This window comes from Oncorhynchus tshawytscha, linkage group LG14 (assembly GCF_018296145.1).
Source record: "Oncorhynchus tshawytscha isolate Ot180627B linkage group LG14, Otsh_v2.0, whole genome shotgun sequence".
Classification (NCBI taxonomy): Eukaryota; Metazoa; Chordata; class Actinopteri; order Salmoniformes; family Salmonidae; genus Oncorhynchus; species Oncorhynchus tshawytscha.
This window is the reverse complement of record NC_056442.1, coordinates 18,084,732-18,103,964: the sequence shown is the minus strand read 5'-3', so window position 1 is coordinate 18,103,964 and position 19,233 is coordinate 18,084,732. Positions and strand designations below refer to the sequence as shown.

Below are 19,233 nucleotides of genomic sequence, written 5' to 3'. Positions count from 1 at the left end.
CAGAAAATGTGGCAAAGCAATTACCTTTTTGTCCTGAATGCAAAAAGTTGTGTTTGGGCCAAATCCAATTCACCTTTCAGCAGGACATTAAGCTAAAACAAAGGCCAAATCTACACTGGAGATGCTTACCAAGAAGACAGTGAATGTTCCTGACTGTCCGAGTCAAAGTTTTGACTTAAATCTACTTGAAAATCTATGGCAAGATGTAAAAACGGTTGTCTAGCAATGATCAACCACCAATTTGACAGAACTTGAAGAATTTTCAAAATAGTAAATATGACCAATATGACCACCTTAGGGCCAGACATTACCAATATTGCGATACTTACTAGTATCATGGCAAGTAAACAAAACACAAAGGGGATTTAACGGAAAACAGCCCTAATGTTGGACATGTTGTACAATTCAGGTGTGGAAAGCTCTTATAGACTTACCCGGAAAGACTCACAGCTGTAATCGCTGCCAAAGGTACTTCTAAAAAGTATCGACTCAGCGGTGTGAATACTTATATAAGTGAGAAATGTATGCATTTCCTGTATGCATTTCCTGTTCAATAAATAAATAGAAACGTGTTTTCACTTTGTCATTGTGGGCTATTGTGTGTAGATGGGTGAGGGAACACATTTATCCAATCCATTTTGAATTCAGGCAGTAACACAACATATAGAATAAGTCAATGGGTAATAATACTTTCTGAAGGCATTGGGAAGCAGATTCACAGCTATCCATCAAACGTTTTTGTAATGTTCAGGGTCAACAGAACTTTGACCTCTAGAGTACATATCAAAATGACCTGTATAAATGGCTTTAAAAAGGAAAAACTCGCACCAGCTACAACTATCGTTTACAAATCACCCATATTGTGCCATTGACATTAGAATATTGGAAGCTTAGCCATTGTACCGTCTGTGATAGAAGCACCAAATTGCACGCACAGCTATAGCAGGGTTTTAAAAAGATGTATAGATACAGGGCCATCACAGAATTTACGCATTAACCCCACAGAAGTTTTTTTTCTCCAATATGACCACCTTAGGGCCAGACGATACCAATATTGCGATACTTATTAGTATCGTGGCAAGTAAACAAAACACGAAGCGGATTTAACGGAAAACAGCCCTAATGTTGGACATAAACATTGTTGTCATCCAGAGTCCCATTATTTATTTCCCAAGCTATAGCACACAATCTTTTACATACAGCAGGTTTTTAAAGGACTAAAAGAGTTCACGCGAAGCAGACTTCATTTTTGCCATGCAAAACATTGTGATATCGTTCCAGCCCTACAAACAACTCAATGGGTTCTTATTGGACAATTTCACATGACCATACCTGTATGAAATGTAATTATAGTATGCCCAGAAATATTGCATAGTGATGTAGAAAACACAACCGAATGAGCCAAGTGTGCCAGATAAATATATTTTAAATTATTAGGGCTGTCAAAACATAATTAAAATCGAGTTAACTGCATTAGTTAAATCGGGATTACTCACAAGTTGGCCCTAAATAAAATATTTTTTCCATTTCAAAAGCAGTGCATTGAGTTTGATTGTATCTAAGCAATGTATGACTATCTATCTATACTCCCACACAAGTGGCTCAGGTAGTGCAGCTCATCCAGGATGGCACATCAATGCAAGCTGTGGCAAGAAGGTTTGCTGTGTCTGTCACCGTAGTGTCCAGAGCATGGAGGCGCTACCAGGAGACAGGCCAGTACATCAGGAGACGTGGAGGATGCCGTAGGAGGGCAACAACCCAGCAGCAGGACCGCTACCTCCGCCTTTGTGCAAGGAGGAGCACTGCCAGAGCCCTGCAAAATGACCTCCAGCAGGCCACAAATGTGTATGTTTCTGCTCAAACGGTCAGAAACAGACTCCATGAGGGTGGTATGAGGGCCCGACGTCCACAGGTGGGGGTTGTGCTTGCAGCCCAACACCGTGCAAGACGTTTGGCATTTGCCAGAGAACACCAAGATTGGCAAATTCGCCACTTGCGCCCTGTGCTCTTCACAGATGAAAGCAGGTTCACACTGAGCACGTGACAGACGTGACAGTCTGGAGACGCCGTGGAGAACGTTCTGCTGCCTGCAACATCCTCCAGCATGACCGGTTTGGCGGTGGGTCAGTCATGGTGTGGGGTGGCATTTCTTTGGGGGGGCCGCACAGAGGTAGCCTGACTGCCATTGGGTACCGAGATGAGATCCTCAGACCCCTTGTGAGACCATATGCTGGTGCGGTTGGCCGAGGGTTCCTCCTAATTAAAAAAATATATATATTTTATCTTTATTTAACTAGGCAAGTCAGTTAAGAACAAATTCTTATTTTCAATGACGGCCTAGGAACAGTGGGTTAACTGCCTGTTCAGGGCCAGAACGACAGATTTGTACCTTGTCAGCTCGGGGGTTTGAACTTGCAACGTTCCGGTTACTAGTCCAACGCTCTACCACTAGGCTACCCTGCCGCCCCAGGCCACATTAAAGACAATGCTAGACCTCATGTGGCTGGAGTGTGTCAGCAGTTCCTGCAAGAGGAAGGCATTGATGCTATGGACTGGCCCGCCCGTTCCCCAGACCTGAATCCAATTGAGCACATCTGGGACATCATGTCTCGCTCCATCCACCAACACCACGTTGCACCACAGACTGTCCAGGAGTTGGCGGATGCTTTAGTCCAGGTCTGGGAGGAGATCCCTCAGGAGACCATCTGCCACCTCATCAGGAGCATGCCCAGGCGTTGCAGGGAGGTCATACAGGCACGTGGAGGCCACACACACGACTGAAACTCATTTTGACTTGTTTTAAGGACATTACATCGAAGTTGGATCAGCCTGTAGTGAGGTTTTCCACTTTAATTTTGCATGTGACTCCAAATCCAGACCTCCATGGGTTGATAAATTTGATTTCCATTGATAATTGTGTGATTTTGTTGTCAGCACATTCAACTATGTAAAGAAAAAAGATCAGATCTAGGATGTGTTATTTTAGTGTTCCCTTTATTTTTTTTAGCAGTGTATATACATTTTTATTTTTACCCAAAGTGGATTTCTGTTTTCTCACAAAAGTGTTTCTTGTTCTCCTGATTTTCATCAGAGCATTTAAAAACTCAATGTCTGCGTTATGTCATGTTAAAATCAGGTCTTTTGATTTGAACATGTGAATTGTTTTAGTTGTAGGCTATGCTACCCATTTCATGGTTTCATTTATGGATCAAGCCTTGGCAATCATTCTGATCTCATTCCCAATGATCAGTGCTTTAGTTTATTATGTTGATGTCCAGCGGTTCTGAATTTGAAATCAAATTGAAATTTGTCACATACACGTGTTTAACAAATGTTATTGCAGGGGTAGCGAAATGCTTGTGTTTCTAGCTACAACAGTGCAGTAATATCTAACAATACACAATCTAAAGTAAATGGGAAAAATCAAAAGAAAATCAGCCAAGACCTCAGAAAGAATATGGTAGACCTCTAGAAGTCTGGTTCTTCCTTGGGAGCAATTTCCAAACGCCTGAAGGTACCACGCTCATCTGTACAACCAATAGTACGCAAGCATAAACGCCATGGGACCACGCAGCCGTCATACCGCTCAGGAAGGAGACGCGTTCTGTCTCCTAGAGATGAACGTACTTTGGTGTGAAAAGTGCAAATAATTCCCAGAATATCAGCAAAGGACCCTGTGAAGATGTTGGAGGAGACAGGTACAAAAGCATCTATATCCACAGTAAAACGAGTCCTATATCGACATAACCTGAAAGGCCGCTCAGCAAGAAAGGAGCCAATGCTCCAAAACCGCCATAAAATAACCAAGACTACGGTTTGCAACTGCACATGGGGACAATGATTGTACTTTTTGGAGAAATGTCCTCCGGTCTGATGAAACAAAAATAGAACTGTTTAGCCATAATGACCACCGTTATGTTTGGAGGGAATGGGGATGCTTGCAAGCCGAAGAACACCATCCCAACCATGAAGCACGGGGGTGGCAGCATCATGTTGTGGGGGTGCTTTGCTGCAGGATGGACTGGTGCACTTCACAAAATAGATGGCATCATGAGGGTGAAAAATGATGTGGGTATATTGAAGCAACATCAAGACATCAGTCAGGAAGTTAAAGCTTGGTCGCAAATGGGTCTTCCAAATGGACAATGATCCCAAGCAAAATTCCAAAGTTGTGGCAAAATGGCTTAAGGGCAACAAAGTCAAGGTATTGGAGTGGCCATCACAAAGCCCTGACCTCAAGCCCATAGAAAAATTGTGGGCAGAACTGAAAAAGCATGTACGAGCAAGGAGGCCTACGAACCTGACTCAGTTACACCAGCTCTGTCAGGAGGAATGGGCCAAAATTCACCCATCTTATTGTGGGAAGCTTATGGAAGGCTACCCGAAATGTTTGACCCAACAATTTAAAGGCAATGCTACCAAATACTAATTGAGTGTATGTAAACTTCTGACCCACTGGGAATGTGATGAAATTAATAAAAAAGCTGAAATAAGTCACTATTATTCTGACATTTCACATTCTTAAAATAAAGTGCTGATCCTAACTGACCTTAGACAGGGTATTTTTACGAGGATGAAATGTCAGGAATTGTGAAAAACTTAGTTTAAATGTATTTGGCTAAGGTGCACAGTATATAAACTTCTGACTTCAACTATATATAGGGCAGCAGCCTCTAATGTGCTAGTGATGGCTATTTAACAGTCTGATGGCCTTGAGATAGAAGCTGTTTTTCAGTCTCCCAGTCCCAGCTTTGATGCACCTGTACTGACCTCACCATCTGGATGACGGCGGGGTCAGCAGGCAGTGGCTTGGGTGGTTGTTGTCTTATCTTTTTGGCCTTCCTGTGACATCAGGTGCTGTAGGTGTCCTGGAGGGCAGGTAGCTTGCATCCGGTGATGCGTTGGGTAGACCGCACCACCCTCTGGAGAGCCCTGCGGTGCGGGTGGTGCAGTTGCCGTACCAGGCAGTGATACAGCCCGACAGGATGCTCTCAATTAGAGGTTGACCGATTAAATCGGAATGGCCGATTTAATTAGAGCCGATTTCAAGTTTTCATAACAAATCGGTAATTACCATTGTTGGACACCGATCATAGCCGATTACATTGCACTCCACGAGGAGACTGCCTGTTGTGCGAGTGCAGCAAGGAGCAAAGGTAAGGTGCTAGCTAGCATTAAACTTATCTTATAAAAAACAATCTTAACATAATCACTAGTTAACTACACATGGTTGATATTACTAGTTTGTCCTGCGTTGCATATAATCGCTGCGGTGCCTGTTAATTTCTCATTGAATCACAGCCTACTTCTTCAAACGGGTGATTTAACAAGCGCATTCCCAAAAAAAGCACTGTCGTTGCACCAATGTGTACCTAACCATTAAACATCAACGGCATTCTTAAAATCGATACACAAGTATATATTTTTAAACCTGCATACTTAGATAATATTGCCTGCTAACATGAATTTATTTTAACTAGGGAAATTGTGTCACTTCTCTTGCGTTCTGTGCAACAGAGTCAGGGTATATGCAGCAGTTTGGGCCGCCTGGCTCGTTGCGAACTGTGTGAAGACTTTCTTCCTAACAAAGACAGCCAACTTCGCCAAACGGGGGATGATTTAACAAGGGCGTATTTGCGAAAAAAAGCACAATTGTTGCACGAATGTACCGAACCATGAACATCAATGCCTTTCTTAAAATCAATCCACAGAAGTATATTAAAACTTGGGAAATTGTGTCACTTTATTGCACGCAGAGTCAGAGTATATGCAACAGTTTGGGCCGCCTGGCTGGTTACAAACTAATTTGCCAGAATTTTACGTAATTATGACATAACATTGAAGGTTGTGCAATGTAACAGCAATATTTAGACTTATGGATGCCACCCGTTAGATCAAATACGGAACGGTTCCGTATTTCACTGAAAGAATAAACGTTTTGTTTTCGAAATTGTAGTTCCAGATTTGACCACATTAATGACCCAAGGCTCGTATTTTTCTGTGTTATTATGTTAAGTCCAGAGGTTTGAGATGCATCCAAATGTCCAAATTTTTCTGTGCAATAGCCGTTTGATTTGAGAAGTTTTGGTGTGTGCACTAGGCCAATTTATCTAATTTACATACAGTACCAGTCAAGTTTGGACACACCTACTCATTCAAGAATTTTTCTTTATTTTCACTATTTTCCACATTGTAGAATGATAGTGAAGACATCAAATTAACAAAAATGGAATCATGTAGTAACCAAAAAAAGTATTAAATCAAAATATATTTTAGATTCTTCAAAATAACCACCCTTTGCTTTGATGACAGCTTTGCAAACTCTTGGCTCTCTCTCAACCTGCTTCACCTGGAATGCTTTTCCAACAGTCTTGAAGGAGTTCCCACATTTACTGAGCACTTGTGTTCTGCTTTTCCTTCACTTTCTGGTCCAAATCATCCCAAACAATCTCAATTGGGTTGAGGTCAGGTGATTGTGGAGGCCAGGTCATCTAATGCAGCACTCCCATCGCTCTGCTTCTTGGCCAAATAGCCTTTACACTGCCTGGAGATGTGTTTGGTCATTGTCCTGTTGAAAAACAAAATGATAGTCCCACTAAGCGCAAACCAGATGGGATGGCGTATCACTGCAGAATGCTATGGTAGCAATGCTGGTTAAGTGTGCCTTGAATTCTAAATAAATCACTAACAGTGTCACCAGCAAAGCACCCCCACACCACCTCCTCCATGCTTCACAGTGGGAACCACACATGTGTAGATCATCTGTTCACCTACTCTCACATTTGGACTCAGACCAAAAAGGACAGATTTCCACCAGTCTAATGCTCATTGATCATATTTTCTTGGCCCAAGCAAGTATCTTCTTATTGTTGGTGTCCTTTAGTAGTGGTTTCTTTGCAGCAATTCGACCATGAAGGCCTGATTCACATAGTCTCCTCTGAACAATTGATGGTGAGATGTGTCCATTACTTGAATTGGAGGTGCAGTTAACTCTGATGAACTTATCCTCTGCAGCAGAAGTAACTCTGGGTCTTCCCTTGCAGTGGCGGTCCTCAGAGCCAGTTTCATCATAGTTTTTGCCACTCCACTTCAATTGAAGAAACCTTCAAATGCTAATGTTCCGAAATTGACTGACCTTCATGTCTTAAAGTAATGATGGGACTGTCATTTCTCTTTACTTATTTGAGCTGTTCTTGCCATAATATGGACTTGGTCTTTTACCAAATAGTCTTCTGTATACCACCCCTACCTTGTCACAACACAACCAATTGGCACAAATGCATTAAGGAGGAAAGAAATTCCACAAATGAAATGCATTCCATGAAGCTGGTTGAGAAAAATGCTACGTTGGTTACTACACGATTCCATATGTGTTATTTCATAGTTCATTATTCTACAATGTAGAAAACAGTAAAAAATAAAAACCCTGGAATGATTAGGTGTGTCCAAACTTTGACTGGCATTTTTATGTTCCAGCACTTTGGTTTCACTAATAAATATATTGAAATGGAACCAGATTAAATCGGTTTCTTTCTTAAGTCCTTAAATAAGATATGGGCTATTTGGTCTAATATGGTATAGGTCAAATGTGACAGTCTGCCTATAACCTGCCCGAATAGGCCTATAACTCCATTCCTATTCTTTTCAGAGTTGCGAAATGAATCAAATTGGAAATTAGCTATTAGAAGACTGGTTATTGTGACGCACGTCTGTTGAATTGGGAAAAATCCACCTGCACTCAGTCCCACCCCATATACTCAACCAATCAGGAGCTGAAACTGCATTGCGGCCGTGGAATAATTTTTACTAAACGGTACACGCTAAATAGTACGCAGTTTAAAAGCTGCAGTATGTAACTTTTTGGAACGACCCAACCAAATTCACATAGAAATGTGTGTAATAGATATGTCACTCATTGACAGCAAGTGTAAGAAGTGGTAGATCGGTCCCATTCTTAGGTTTATTTTTTGTCTTACTTTCGATTTACAATATTTTTGGTTATTGATATATTTCATAGCGGTGGTACAATGATTCTCTACACTATACTTGATTGTTACAAAACAAACTGAAAATTAAGTGAACTATTAGAATTTTAGCAACCAGGAAATGGCGGAGTAATTTCTGCATAGTGCTTCTAAGTACAGTATGTAGCATGGGTATTTGGACACAGCCAGTGTAACCATCTCTACTGTTCAGATAACTTTACACTCTCCCTCCCACATCCTCTCACTTACTCATGCTCAAAAAACATACACCCACTCTTGCATATCTAGCCAACCTTTGTAGTTGCCTTGGGCCGTTATGCTTCTCTATTTTTACAAATGACATGCCATTTGTCTTACAAGAAGCTAAAATGACTGTATGCTGATGATTACACTCTACCCATCAGCACCTACAGCTAGTAAGATGGCTGAGACGCTTAGCAAGGAGTCAGAAGGGGTAATTAACAAACTGGTCTTAAATACATCTAAAAGCATTGTATTGGGTTCAAAGCATGCTCTTAGACCTAAACATCAACATGCATGATAATCATTGAGGGTTGAGGAGAAATTAACAACTTCATCTTTAAAGAAACATTTGAGTGTTAAAAATGCCTATCCACTTGTATAATCTATTTGCATACACTTCAGACATACATACCCCACCAGACACGCCACAATGGCTTTCTTCACAGTACCCAGACCAAAAACAGATTTAATGTGTCGCTCAGTTATGCATACAGTGCCTTTGGAAAGTATTCAGATCCCTTGACTTTTTCCACATTTTGTTACGTTAGACTTACTCACAAAATTGATTAAATAAACACACTCTGCCATTTACACATACCCCATAATAACAAGCGAAAAAAGGCTTAGAATTTGTTGTAAATGTATATCAAATTGAAAAAATAAAAACAGAAATACCTTGTTTACATAAGTATCCAGACCCTTTGCTATGAGACTCGAAATTGAGCTCAGGTGCATCGTTTCCATTGATCATCCGTGAGATGTTCCTAGAACTTGGAGTCCATCTGTTGTAAATTCAATTGATTGGATATGATTTGGAAAAGGCACACAACTTTCTATATAACGTCCCACAGTTGACAGTGAATGTCAGAGAAAAAAAACAAGCCATAAGGTTGAAGGAATTGTCCATAGAGCTCAAAAACAGGATTGTGTCGAGGCACAGATCTGGGGAAGGGTACCAAAAAAATTCTGCACCATTGAAGGTCCTCAAGAACACAGTGGCCTCCATCATTCTTAAAATGGAATAGGTTTGGAACCACCAAGACTCTTCCTAGAGCTGACTGCGCAGCCAAATTGCGCAATTAGGGGAGAAAGACCTTGGTCAGGGAGGTGACCACGAACCTGATGGTCACTCGGACAGAGCTATAGAGTTCTTCTGTGGAGATGGGAGATCCTTCCAGAAGGACAACCATCAGGCCTTTATTGTAGAGTGGCCAGAATGGAGCCACTCCTCAGTAAAAGGCACAACAGCCCTCTTGGAGTTTGCCAAAAGGCACCTAAAGACTCAGACCATGAGAAACAAGATTCTCTGGTCTGATAAAGCCAAGATTAAACTTTTTGGCCAGAATGCCAAGCTTCAGGTCTGGAAGAAACCTGGCACCATCACTACGGTAAAAAACAGTGGTGGCAGCATCATGCTGTGGGGATGTTTTTTTAGCGACATGGACTGGGACTGTAGCCGGGATCGAGGCAAAGATGAACGGAGAAAAGTACAGAGAGATCCTTGATGAAAACCTGCTACAAAGCGCTCAGGACCCAACAGTACAACAACCCTAAGCACACAGACAAGACTATGCAGGAGTGGCATCGCGACACGTCTCCGAATGTCCTTGAGTGGCCCAGCCTGAGCCTGGACTTGAACCCAATCAAACATCACTGGAGTAGAGGATTATGAATTTTCAACGCCGATACCGATTATTGGAGGACCAAAAAAAGCCGATGCCGATTAAATCGGCCAATTTAAATATATATTTGTAATAATGACAATTACAACAATACTGAATGAACACTAACTTAATATAATACATTAATAAAAATCAATTTAGCTTCAAATAAATGAAATAATAAAGGTTTAAATAATGCAAAAACAAAGTGTTGGCTAACGTTTAAGTTCCTTGCTCAGAACATGAGAACATATGAAAGCTGGTGGTTCCTTTTAACATGAGTCTTCAATATTCCCAGGTAAGAAGTTTTAGGTTGTATTTATTATAGGAATTATAGGACTCTCTCTCTGTACCATTTGTATTTCATTAACCTTTGACTATTGGATGTTCTTATAGGCACTTTAGTATTGCCAGTGTAACAGTATAGCTTCCGTCCCACTCCTCGCTCGAACCAGGAACACAACAGCCACCCTCGAAGCAGCGTTACCCACCGCTCCACAAAAGCCTTGCAGAGCAAGGGGAACAACCACTCCAAGTCTCAGAGCGAGTGACGTTTGAAACGCTATTAGCACGCACCCCACTAACTAGCTAGCCATTTCAAATCGGTTACACCAGCCTAATCTCAGGAGTTGATAGGCTTGAAGTCATCAACAGCTGCTGGCAAACGCACGAAAGTGCTGTTTGAATGAATGCTTACGAGCTTGCTGCTGTCTACCGTCGCTCAGCCAGACTACTCTATCAAATCATAGACTTAGTTATAACAGGATAACACACAGAAATACGAGCCTTAGGTCATTAATATGGTAGAATCCGGAAACTATCATCTCGAAAACAAGACATTTATTATTTCAGTGAAATACGGAACCGTTACGTATTTTATCTAACGGGTGGCATCCATAAGTCTAAATAGTCCTGTTACATTGCACAACCTTCAAATGTCATAATTACGTAAAATTCTGTCAAATTAGGTGGCCCAAACTGTTGCATATACACTGACTCTGTGCAATGAACGCAAGAGAAGTGACACAATTTCACCTGGTTAATTCTGCCTGCTAACCTGGATTTCTTTTAGCTAAATATGCAGGTTTAAAAATATATACTTCTGTGTATTGATTTTAAGAAAGGCATTGATGTTTAGGTACATATTGGAGCAACGATACGCACCGCATTGATTATATGCAACGCAGGACACGCTAGACAAACTATTAATATCATCAACCATGTGTAGTTAACTAGTGATTATGGTTGATTGATTGTTTTTTTATAAGATAAGTTTAACGCTAGCTAGCAACTTACCTTGGCTTCTACTGCATTCGCGTAACAGGCAGTCTCCTTGTGGAGTGCAATGAGAGGCCGGTGGTTAGTGCGTTGGACTAGTTAACTGTAAGGTTGCAAGATTGAACCCCCCGAGCTGACAAGGTAAAAATCTGTCATTCTGCCCCTGAACGAGGCAATTAACCCACCATTGAAAATAAGAATGTGTTCTTAACTGACTTGCCTAGTTAAATAAAGATTAAATAAAAGGTGTAAAAAAAAAAAAAAATTTTGAAACGGCTAAATCGGTGTCCAAAAATACCGATTTCCGATTGTTATGAGATCTTGAAAATCGGCCCTAATTAAATCGGGCATTCCGATTAATCAGCCGACCTCTACTTTGGAGAGACCTGAAAATAGCTGTGCAGCAATGCTCCCCATCCAACCTGACAGAGATTGAGAGGATCTGCAGAGACGAATGGGAGAAACTCCAAATACAGGTGTGCCAAGCTGGTAGCATCATACCCAAGACTCAAGGCTGTAATCACTGCTTCAACAAAGTACTGAGTAAAGAGTCTGAATACTTGTGTTAAATAAAAAAACTGAAATTGTACATTTACATATTTGCAAATAACCCACAATAACCCACATAACCCTGCAAATAACCTGTTTTTGCTTTCTCATTATGGGGTATTGTGTGTAGATTGATGAGTGAAAACAATTGAATCAATTTTAGTTTAAGGCTGTAACGTAACAACATTTGGGAAAAGTCAAGGGGTCTGAATACACTGTAGAGCCATGTTATCATGGAATGCTCTGCCACCAGAGTTACTCAGGCAAAAAGTAAAGTTTAGAAAACATATTGTATCACAGCACTGCTCATATTTCTAAATATCAATTATTTAACCGTACTGTAAGAATATGACTGTATTATAGTGTGTATATAGTATTTTTGTTGTCTCTAGGTTTCTTTCCAAGTATACAAAACATTAAGAACACCTGTTCTTTCCTTGACAGACTGACCAGGTGAAGCTATGATCCCTTATTGATGTCACTTGTTAAATCCACTTTAAATCAGTGTAGATGGAGGGGAGGTGACAGGTCTTGCGACATGGATTGTGTGCGTGTCATTCAGAGGGTGAATGGGCAAGACAAAAGATTTAAGTGTATTTGAACGGGGTATGGTAGTAGGTGCTATGCGTACCGTTTGTGTTAAGAACTGCAAGACTGCTGGGTTTTTCATGCTCAATGGTTTCTTTGTGTCAAGAATGGTCCACCACTTAAAGGACATCCAGCCAACTTGACACAACTGTGGGAAGCATTGGAGTCAAAATGGGCCATCATCCCTGTGAAATGCTTTTGACACCTTGTAGAGTTCATGCCCCGATTAATTAAATTGGTTCTGAGGGAGGGGGAGGGGGGGTGCAACTCAATTATAGGAAGGACCTATCCTAATGATCCTCATACTCAGTGTATGAGGAATAAGTTGCCATTTGAGACACAGGCAAGCTAGTTTGGGAGTTCACATTCAAGCTGTTGGGACAGACCACATAAACATTCTCTCACTGATGACAGTGTGCAAGCCCGGCCTGCATCATCGTGACCGATCCCGGACATTTTTCCTAAATAATTTGAGACATTCCCAGTTGATCGTCTTCCAAAGGAAGGACTGATACCCTATTATATTCCACCAGCGCCATGGGGTGGGAGAGTGAAGTTGTTCCCTGAAGTGAAACTCTAGGGAGGTTTCCCTTTTCATTCAAGGTAACCTTACACTTGTTTCCACATGAGGTAGTCTTAGTCTATAGACTTAAAAATAAAATAAATAGAATATGATGCCCTACTTGTTTTAATGTAATCATTACCTTATCAGTTTGGTCAAAGCTCTCATTAAAGCACTGTTATGATGGCTCTAGTTCTGTTGTTATCTGCTATGTCTGGGTAATTCTGAATGAGTAACTGATCATCTTGTGCTAGAACAGGGGAGTTCAATGTAAAACAGTGGTCTTTTGAGATTATTCTACAAACTTTGGCAATTGCATCCACCTTTTTTGTGAAATGGCATTTTTGTGAATCAGCGGATACATTTCGGGGTCAAGTGCTTGCTTGAAGAATGGCTCCGGAGGGGATGGCTGCTGTTTTACAGACTCCTGACCAATTGTGCTATTTGTGTGTTTTTCACATTGTTCGTAACTTATTTTGTACATAATGTTGCTACAACTGTCTCTTATGATCAAAAAGAGCTTCTGGATATCAAAACAGATTACTCACCTCGAGTCTGACATGAAGGATATAATGTTGCTCCCGGACAAGGCCCAAATCCCTGTCATTCGCATGAAGAAAATAAGGAAATACAGGGAGCGTAGATCAGGGTGCCTTGAGATAATTAGTTAGCAAGTGGGTTACCGGCCTCTACCATCCGTTATATTGGCCAACGTGTAATCACAGGACGAGCTCTGTTTGAGACTATCCTACCAACGGGACATTAAAAACGGTAATAACTTATGTTTCACAGAGTCGTGGCTGAACGATAATAAGGATAATATACAGTTGGTTGGGCTTTCCGTGCATCGGCAGAACAGCTACGTCCGGTAAGACAAGAAGGGGGGTCTATTTGTCAATAACAGCTGGTGCTAGATTGCCCAAATTAAATTAAAGGAAGTCTTGAGATATTGCTCGCCTGACGTAGAGTACTATATAAGCTGTAGACCACACTATCTATATTTTTCGTAGCCGTCTATTTACCACCACTGCCAGTAAGACCGCACGCAACAAGTTCTCATTTCTACCAGCATGTCACATGTGCAACGTGCAAAGCTCTCCCTCGCCCTCGATTCGGCAAATCTGACCATAATTCTATCCTCCTGATTCCTGCTTACAAGCAAAAACTAAAGTAGGAAGTACCAGTGACTCACTCAATATGGGAGTGGCCAGATGACATGGACGCTACGCTACAGGACTGTTTTGCTAGCACGGACTGGAATATGTTCTGGGATTCATCCAATGGCATTGAGGAGTACACCACCTCAGTCACCGGCTTCATCAATGAGGGCATCGACGATGACATCCCCACAGTGACCGTACGTACATATCCCAACCAGAAGCCATGGATTACAGGCAACAGCCACACTGAGTTAAAGGCTAGAGCTGCCACTTTCAAGGAGCAAGGCACTATTCTGTAAGCTTATAAGAAATCTTGCTATGCCCTCAGACAAACCACCAAAATGACAAAGCGTCAATACAGGACTAATATTGAATCCTACTACACCGGCTCTGATGCTTGTTAGATGTAGCAGGGTTTGCAAACTATTACAGACTACAAAGGGAGACCAAGTCGTGAGCTGCCCAGTGACGCTAGCATTCCAGACAGCCTAAATGCCTTTTATACTCGCGTCGAGGCAAGTAACACTGAAGCATGCATGAGAACACCAGCTGTTCTGGACAATTGTGTGATCACGCTCTCCATAGCTGACCTTTAAAACAGGTCAACATTCATAAGGCCGCGGGCCAGACAGATTACCAGGACGTGTACTCAGAGCATGCGCGGACCAACTGGCAAGTGTCTTCACTGACATTTTCAATCTCTCCCTGCCCGAGTCTGTAATATCTACATGTTTCAAGTAGACCACTATAGTCCCTGTGCCCAGAAAAGTGAAGGTAATCTGCCTAAATGACTACCGACCCGTAGCACTCACGTCAGTAGCCATGAAGTGCTTTGAAAGTCTGGTCGTGGCTCACAACACCATCATCCAGGAAACCCTAGACCCACTCCAATTCACATACCGCCCCAACAGATTAGCAGGTTACATAATCTCAAAATAAAAGAAAGCCGCACACTCTTGGAGCTCAGATGCAAAAATTTAATACCAACGTTTCGACAGCCAAGCTGTCTTCATCAGGGTATAATCTCAATCCACACAGACTGCCCTTTCACACCTGGACAAAAGGGACACCTATGTGAGAATGCTGTTCATTGATTACAGTGCAGCATTCAACACCATAGTGCCCACAAAGCTCATCACTAAGCTAAGGACCCAGGGACTAATCACCCTCTGCAACTGGATCCTGGACTTCCTGAAGGGCCACCCCCAGATGGTAAGGGTTGGCAACAACACATCTGCCACTCTGATCCTCAACACAGGGGCCCCCCAGGAATGTGTGCTTAGTCCCCTGTTCACCCATGACTGCGTTGCTAAGCACGATTCCAAAACCATCATTAAGTTAACTGATGACAACGGTGGTAGGCCTGAACAACAACAACGAGACAGCCTATAGGGAAGTCAGAGACCTGGCAGTGCGGTGCCAGGACAACAACCTCCCCCTCAATGTGAGCAAGACAAAGGAGATGATCGTGACCTACAGGAAAAAGAGGACCGAACATGCCCTCATTCACATCGACAGGGCTGTAGTGGAGCAGGTCGAGAGTTTCAAGTTCCTTGGTGTCCACATCACCAACAAACTATCATGGTCCAAACACACCAAGATAATTGTGAAGAGGGTACGACAATTCCATTCCCCCTCAGGGGACTGACAATATTTGGCATGGGTCCCCAGATCCTCAAAAAGTTCTACAGCTGCACCAGAGAGCATCCTGACCAGTTGCATCACCACCGGGTATGGCAACTGCTCGGCCTTTGACCATAAGGCACTACAGAGGGTAGTGCGTATGGCCCAGTACATCACTGGGGCAAAGCTTCCTGCCATCCTGGACCTATATACACTAGGCAGTGTCAGAGGAAGGACCAAAAAAAAATGGTCACAGACTCTAGTCACCCATTAAGTTCAGATGAACATTTTAGGTCTAACAGTTCTCTAGCTACTAGTCTTTGTACAATCCACACCTTTATCAGTAAAGACCCATTTCTAGCTGTTGGTCACGGTAGCTATTTGTTCTGCTTGCATTTTGGATAAGACACTAATAAAGTACGCACGGCAAGCGGTACCGGAGTGCCAAGTCTAGGTTCAAAAGGCTCCTTAACAGCTTCCAACCCCAAGCCATAAGACTGCTGAACAATTAAATAAAATGGCCACTCGGACTATTTGCATTGACACCCTCCCCCTTTGTTTTTACACTGCTGCTACTCTGTGTTTATCTATGCATAGTCACTTTACCCCTACCTACATGTACAAATTACCTCAACTAACCTGTACCCCCACACATTGACTCTGTAGTGGTACACCCTGTATATAGCTGCATTATTGTTATTTTGTGTTATTTTTTCATTGTGGTTTTTATTTTAGTTTATTTAGTAAATATTTTAACTATTTGCTTAAAACTGCATTGTTGGTTAAGGGCTTGTAAGTAAGCATTTCACAGTAAGGTCTACACCGGTTGTATTCAATTTGATCATGGGTAAATTCATCCCCAGTATACACATTCCCACTGTTTTTATGTAAATGGTGAATAAGAATAATCCATTCCCGCAGAATGAGGTGTGGTTTGTTAGGTAGCCATATCATTTCACCACAGGTACATGTTAGTGTAAATGTTCAGTTCATCCCCTCTCTTCTTATCATGGAATGACTCATTCCGATTCTCATAGTTGTACTGATCCCATAGATTACAGTACTCCTGTTCCCACAACCCATGCCAACTCATGTGGATTTTGGCACAAGGCTATGACTGATAATAACAGCAGCTGCACACCTAGCTGGCTGATCCCGTAAACACATTCTAAACAGCAACAGAGTCATTCATATATCTACTCTGTCCGTTTACTGCTACCCATTGTTTGATATCCCCTGTTTAAGAGTTTTCCTTTCCTCAAGCGGCTCTGAGCAGTAAATTCTGCATGGCAGCTTGAAGCCAGTTGATCCAACTTTTCATAAATCTTTGAGATAGTGTTAGATGAGAACCACATGTAAACGGAATGGAGAGGCAGGCCTCAGAGTGGAACTGATTAAACAGAGGAAAAAGAGCCCTGTGCCTGTAGCTAATTTAGCTAAACTGGGTGTGCTGTGAACCAGGCTTCACCACAATGGTGTGATGTGCTCAGAGATGTGTCATCACCGATTTGGCGACGTGCCGGCCTCTCTTTTCATCAAAATGAGCTATTTGGTTTGTGACCCATACCCCGATCAAAAAGGTCAGACATGCCCACTTAATCCTAGAAAATCTCCCCCTTCACTTCTTGCCAGGCTGTCAGTTTCTGTGGGACTGCAACAATCACAGACGCATGCCTTTGGTCTGTGTCTGAGAGTATAGTGCACAGGACCAGAGGCACTCGGGGAACAGGCTGCATGTTGTTTGCTGGTTCACTATACACACTGAACCAGTGGTTCTCAACCTCTGGTCCATGTACCAGCACCGATCCCTTATAGTTAGCCAACACTGGTTTAGGCATAGTCAGTTATTTTGTTTAATGTTGCCACTTCATTTCATTTAACTGGTCCTGCAAGAAAGAAGGACCATAGCTTTCCAGTCCCTGGTACAACAAAGGTTGTGACCAACTGGAGTAGATGGATGCCCTTGCTCTCCGACTAGGCCCATCTATGTTGATGGGACGGAGCAGGCTCAGAGTAAAGGCATGAGTTGTATTGCAGAAGAGTATGAATAGCATTCCTAAACCAATCATTGCAGGTGAGCGCCTAATTCAATAATCAGTTTTTGTGCCACCTAACATTATCCACTCATGCATGCGGAGGAATTTACCAGCATAAGGAGAGGAGGGCCCATGGCCAGGGAGTCAACTCATCAGCACTGAAATGACACAGGCTAGACTAACACTGTTAGTCTATGCTATGGTATACTGTTTTCTAAATTGGTTGCATGGAGATATAAGGCTGCATTCTGCATTGCCCCTGATCAGCCTGGCAACACATGTGGCCATTGGGTAATAACCCAACCCTACACAAAACAGTAAAGGCATAGGGGAAAAACACATTTGAATTAACTCACCTGTTTGAAGTCAGCGACAAATGTTATGAGAGTTCCATCTCCCTGTTTGAACTCAAGTGTGATGGAGTCTTTTTCACTGTCTGCTTCTAGAACTTCCTCTGTGATTTGTCCATCAGCTAAACGAACTCGAACCTTCAACTCTGAACAAAGTCCAAACGTTGTTAAAAATATTAGTGCCCAGAGAAATGCATGTATCCGAGCTGAAACCGGTAGAACACAACTCCCAAACATTCCAGAAGACGCAGAACTGAACTTGACAGAAGAAAAATACTCAAGTCCAGGTGAAATCCAACGGTCTCTATTCAATATCACTAGCTAATTATTTAGTTGCATTTCCGTTTCAGATAGCCCTTTTGCTATTTATTCTTTGTAAAAAATAATGAAATCCAAGCAATTGTTCCGTCTTCCATACCTTTAAACTAAGATTCATGACGTGAGTGATGTATTTTGTACGAACATTAACGCGACTCCAACGCATAGGTAAACCCACCTCGATTAAAACCCTCAATCTCGGTTTTTCATTTCACAGCTACTTTGTAACCATTACAAAACTTTTACCTAGCGCGACTTCCATGCATATCAGAATCATACGCGATGTAGTACCACCACACACACTCTCTCTTGATCGCAACACAGCAAGTTACTTCGTATTCTGTTTTAATCCTGGTATTTTTTTTCTTCTCTTTTTCTCATTCAGTCCCGTCACTTCCTTCGGTCATCCAAACTACTGCAGAGTAGGCTACTTGCATGGCCTCGAAACTTTCAGCGACGGCGCTGTAAATTCAACGAGCGTCTTAAAGGCACACCACCCTCGAAATGTAGCACAAGAGGCATGTATGGATTTGGTTGTGATCCAACAAGAAAATCCAAGTTTTCACAATAGATTTGGGCCACAGGATATGGGCAACTGAATATTTATAATATCATATTTTGTTATTATGAAGCAGTGTTGCCACTACTGCACAAGGTGATAGGCCTACTGCAGTTGTTATAATAGTTTGTGTGAAAGTGATTGTGTGAATATGATTATGGATTCCAATTCACCTAATCAAAATAGTCCCTCTTCTTTTCTGAATTGAGATATGGAGTTGTATAAAAGTTGTGGCTAAAACATCTTATGATTTAAAACAATTTAAAACAACAGAGGCATTGTTTTTATTTGCGCTTATAAGCTCTGTAACCCAATGACATA

At 42.0% G+C, this 19,233-nt stretch overlaps 1 protein-coding gene across 1 annotated transcript in view; it reads right to left on the bottom strand.

The window, feature by feature from the left end:
• The window catches only part of LOC112266719 (out at first protein homolog), a 33,839-nt gene extending 15,040 nt beyond the window's left edge, over positions 1-18,799 (bottom strand). Inside the window, exon 1 of the mRNA XM_024444443.2 lies at positions 18,042-18,799. Within this exon, the coding sequence (XP_024300211.1) occupies positions 18,042-18,272 (231 nt within the window). The 5' untranslated portion in view covers positions 18,273-18,799. The remainder of the gene's footprint in view (positions 1-18,041) is intronic.
• Positions 18,800-19,233: the final 434 nt, after the last annotated feature.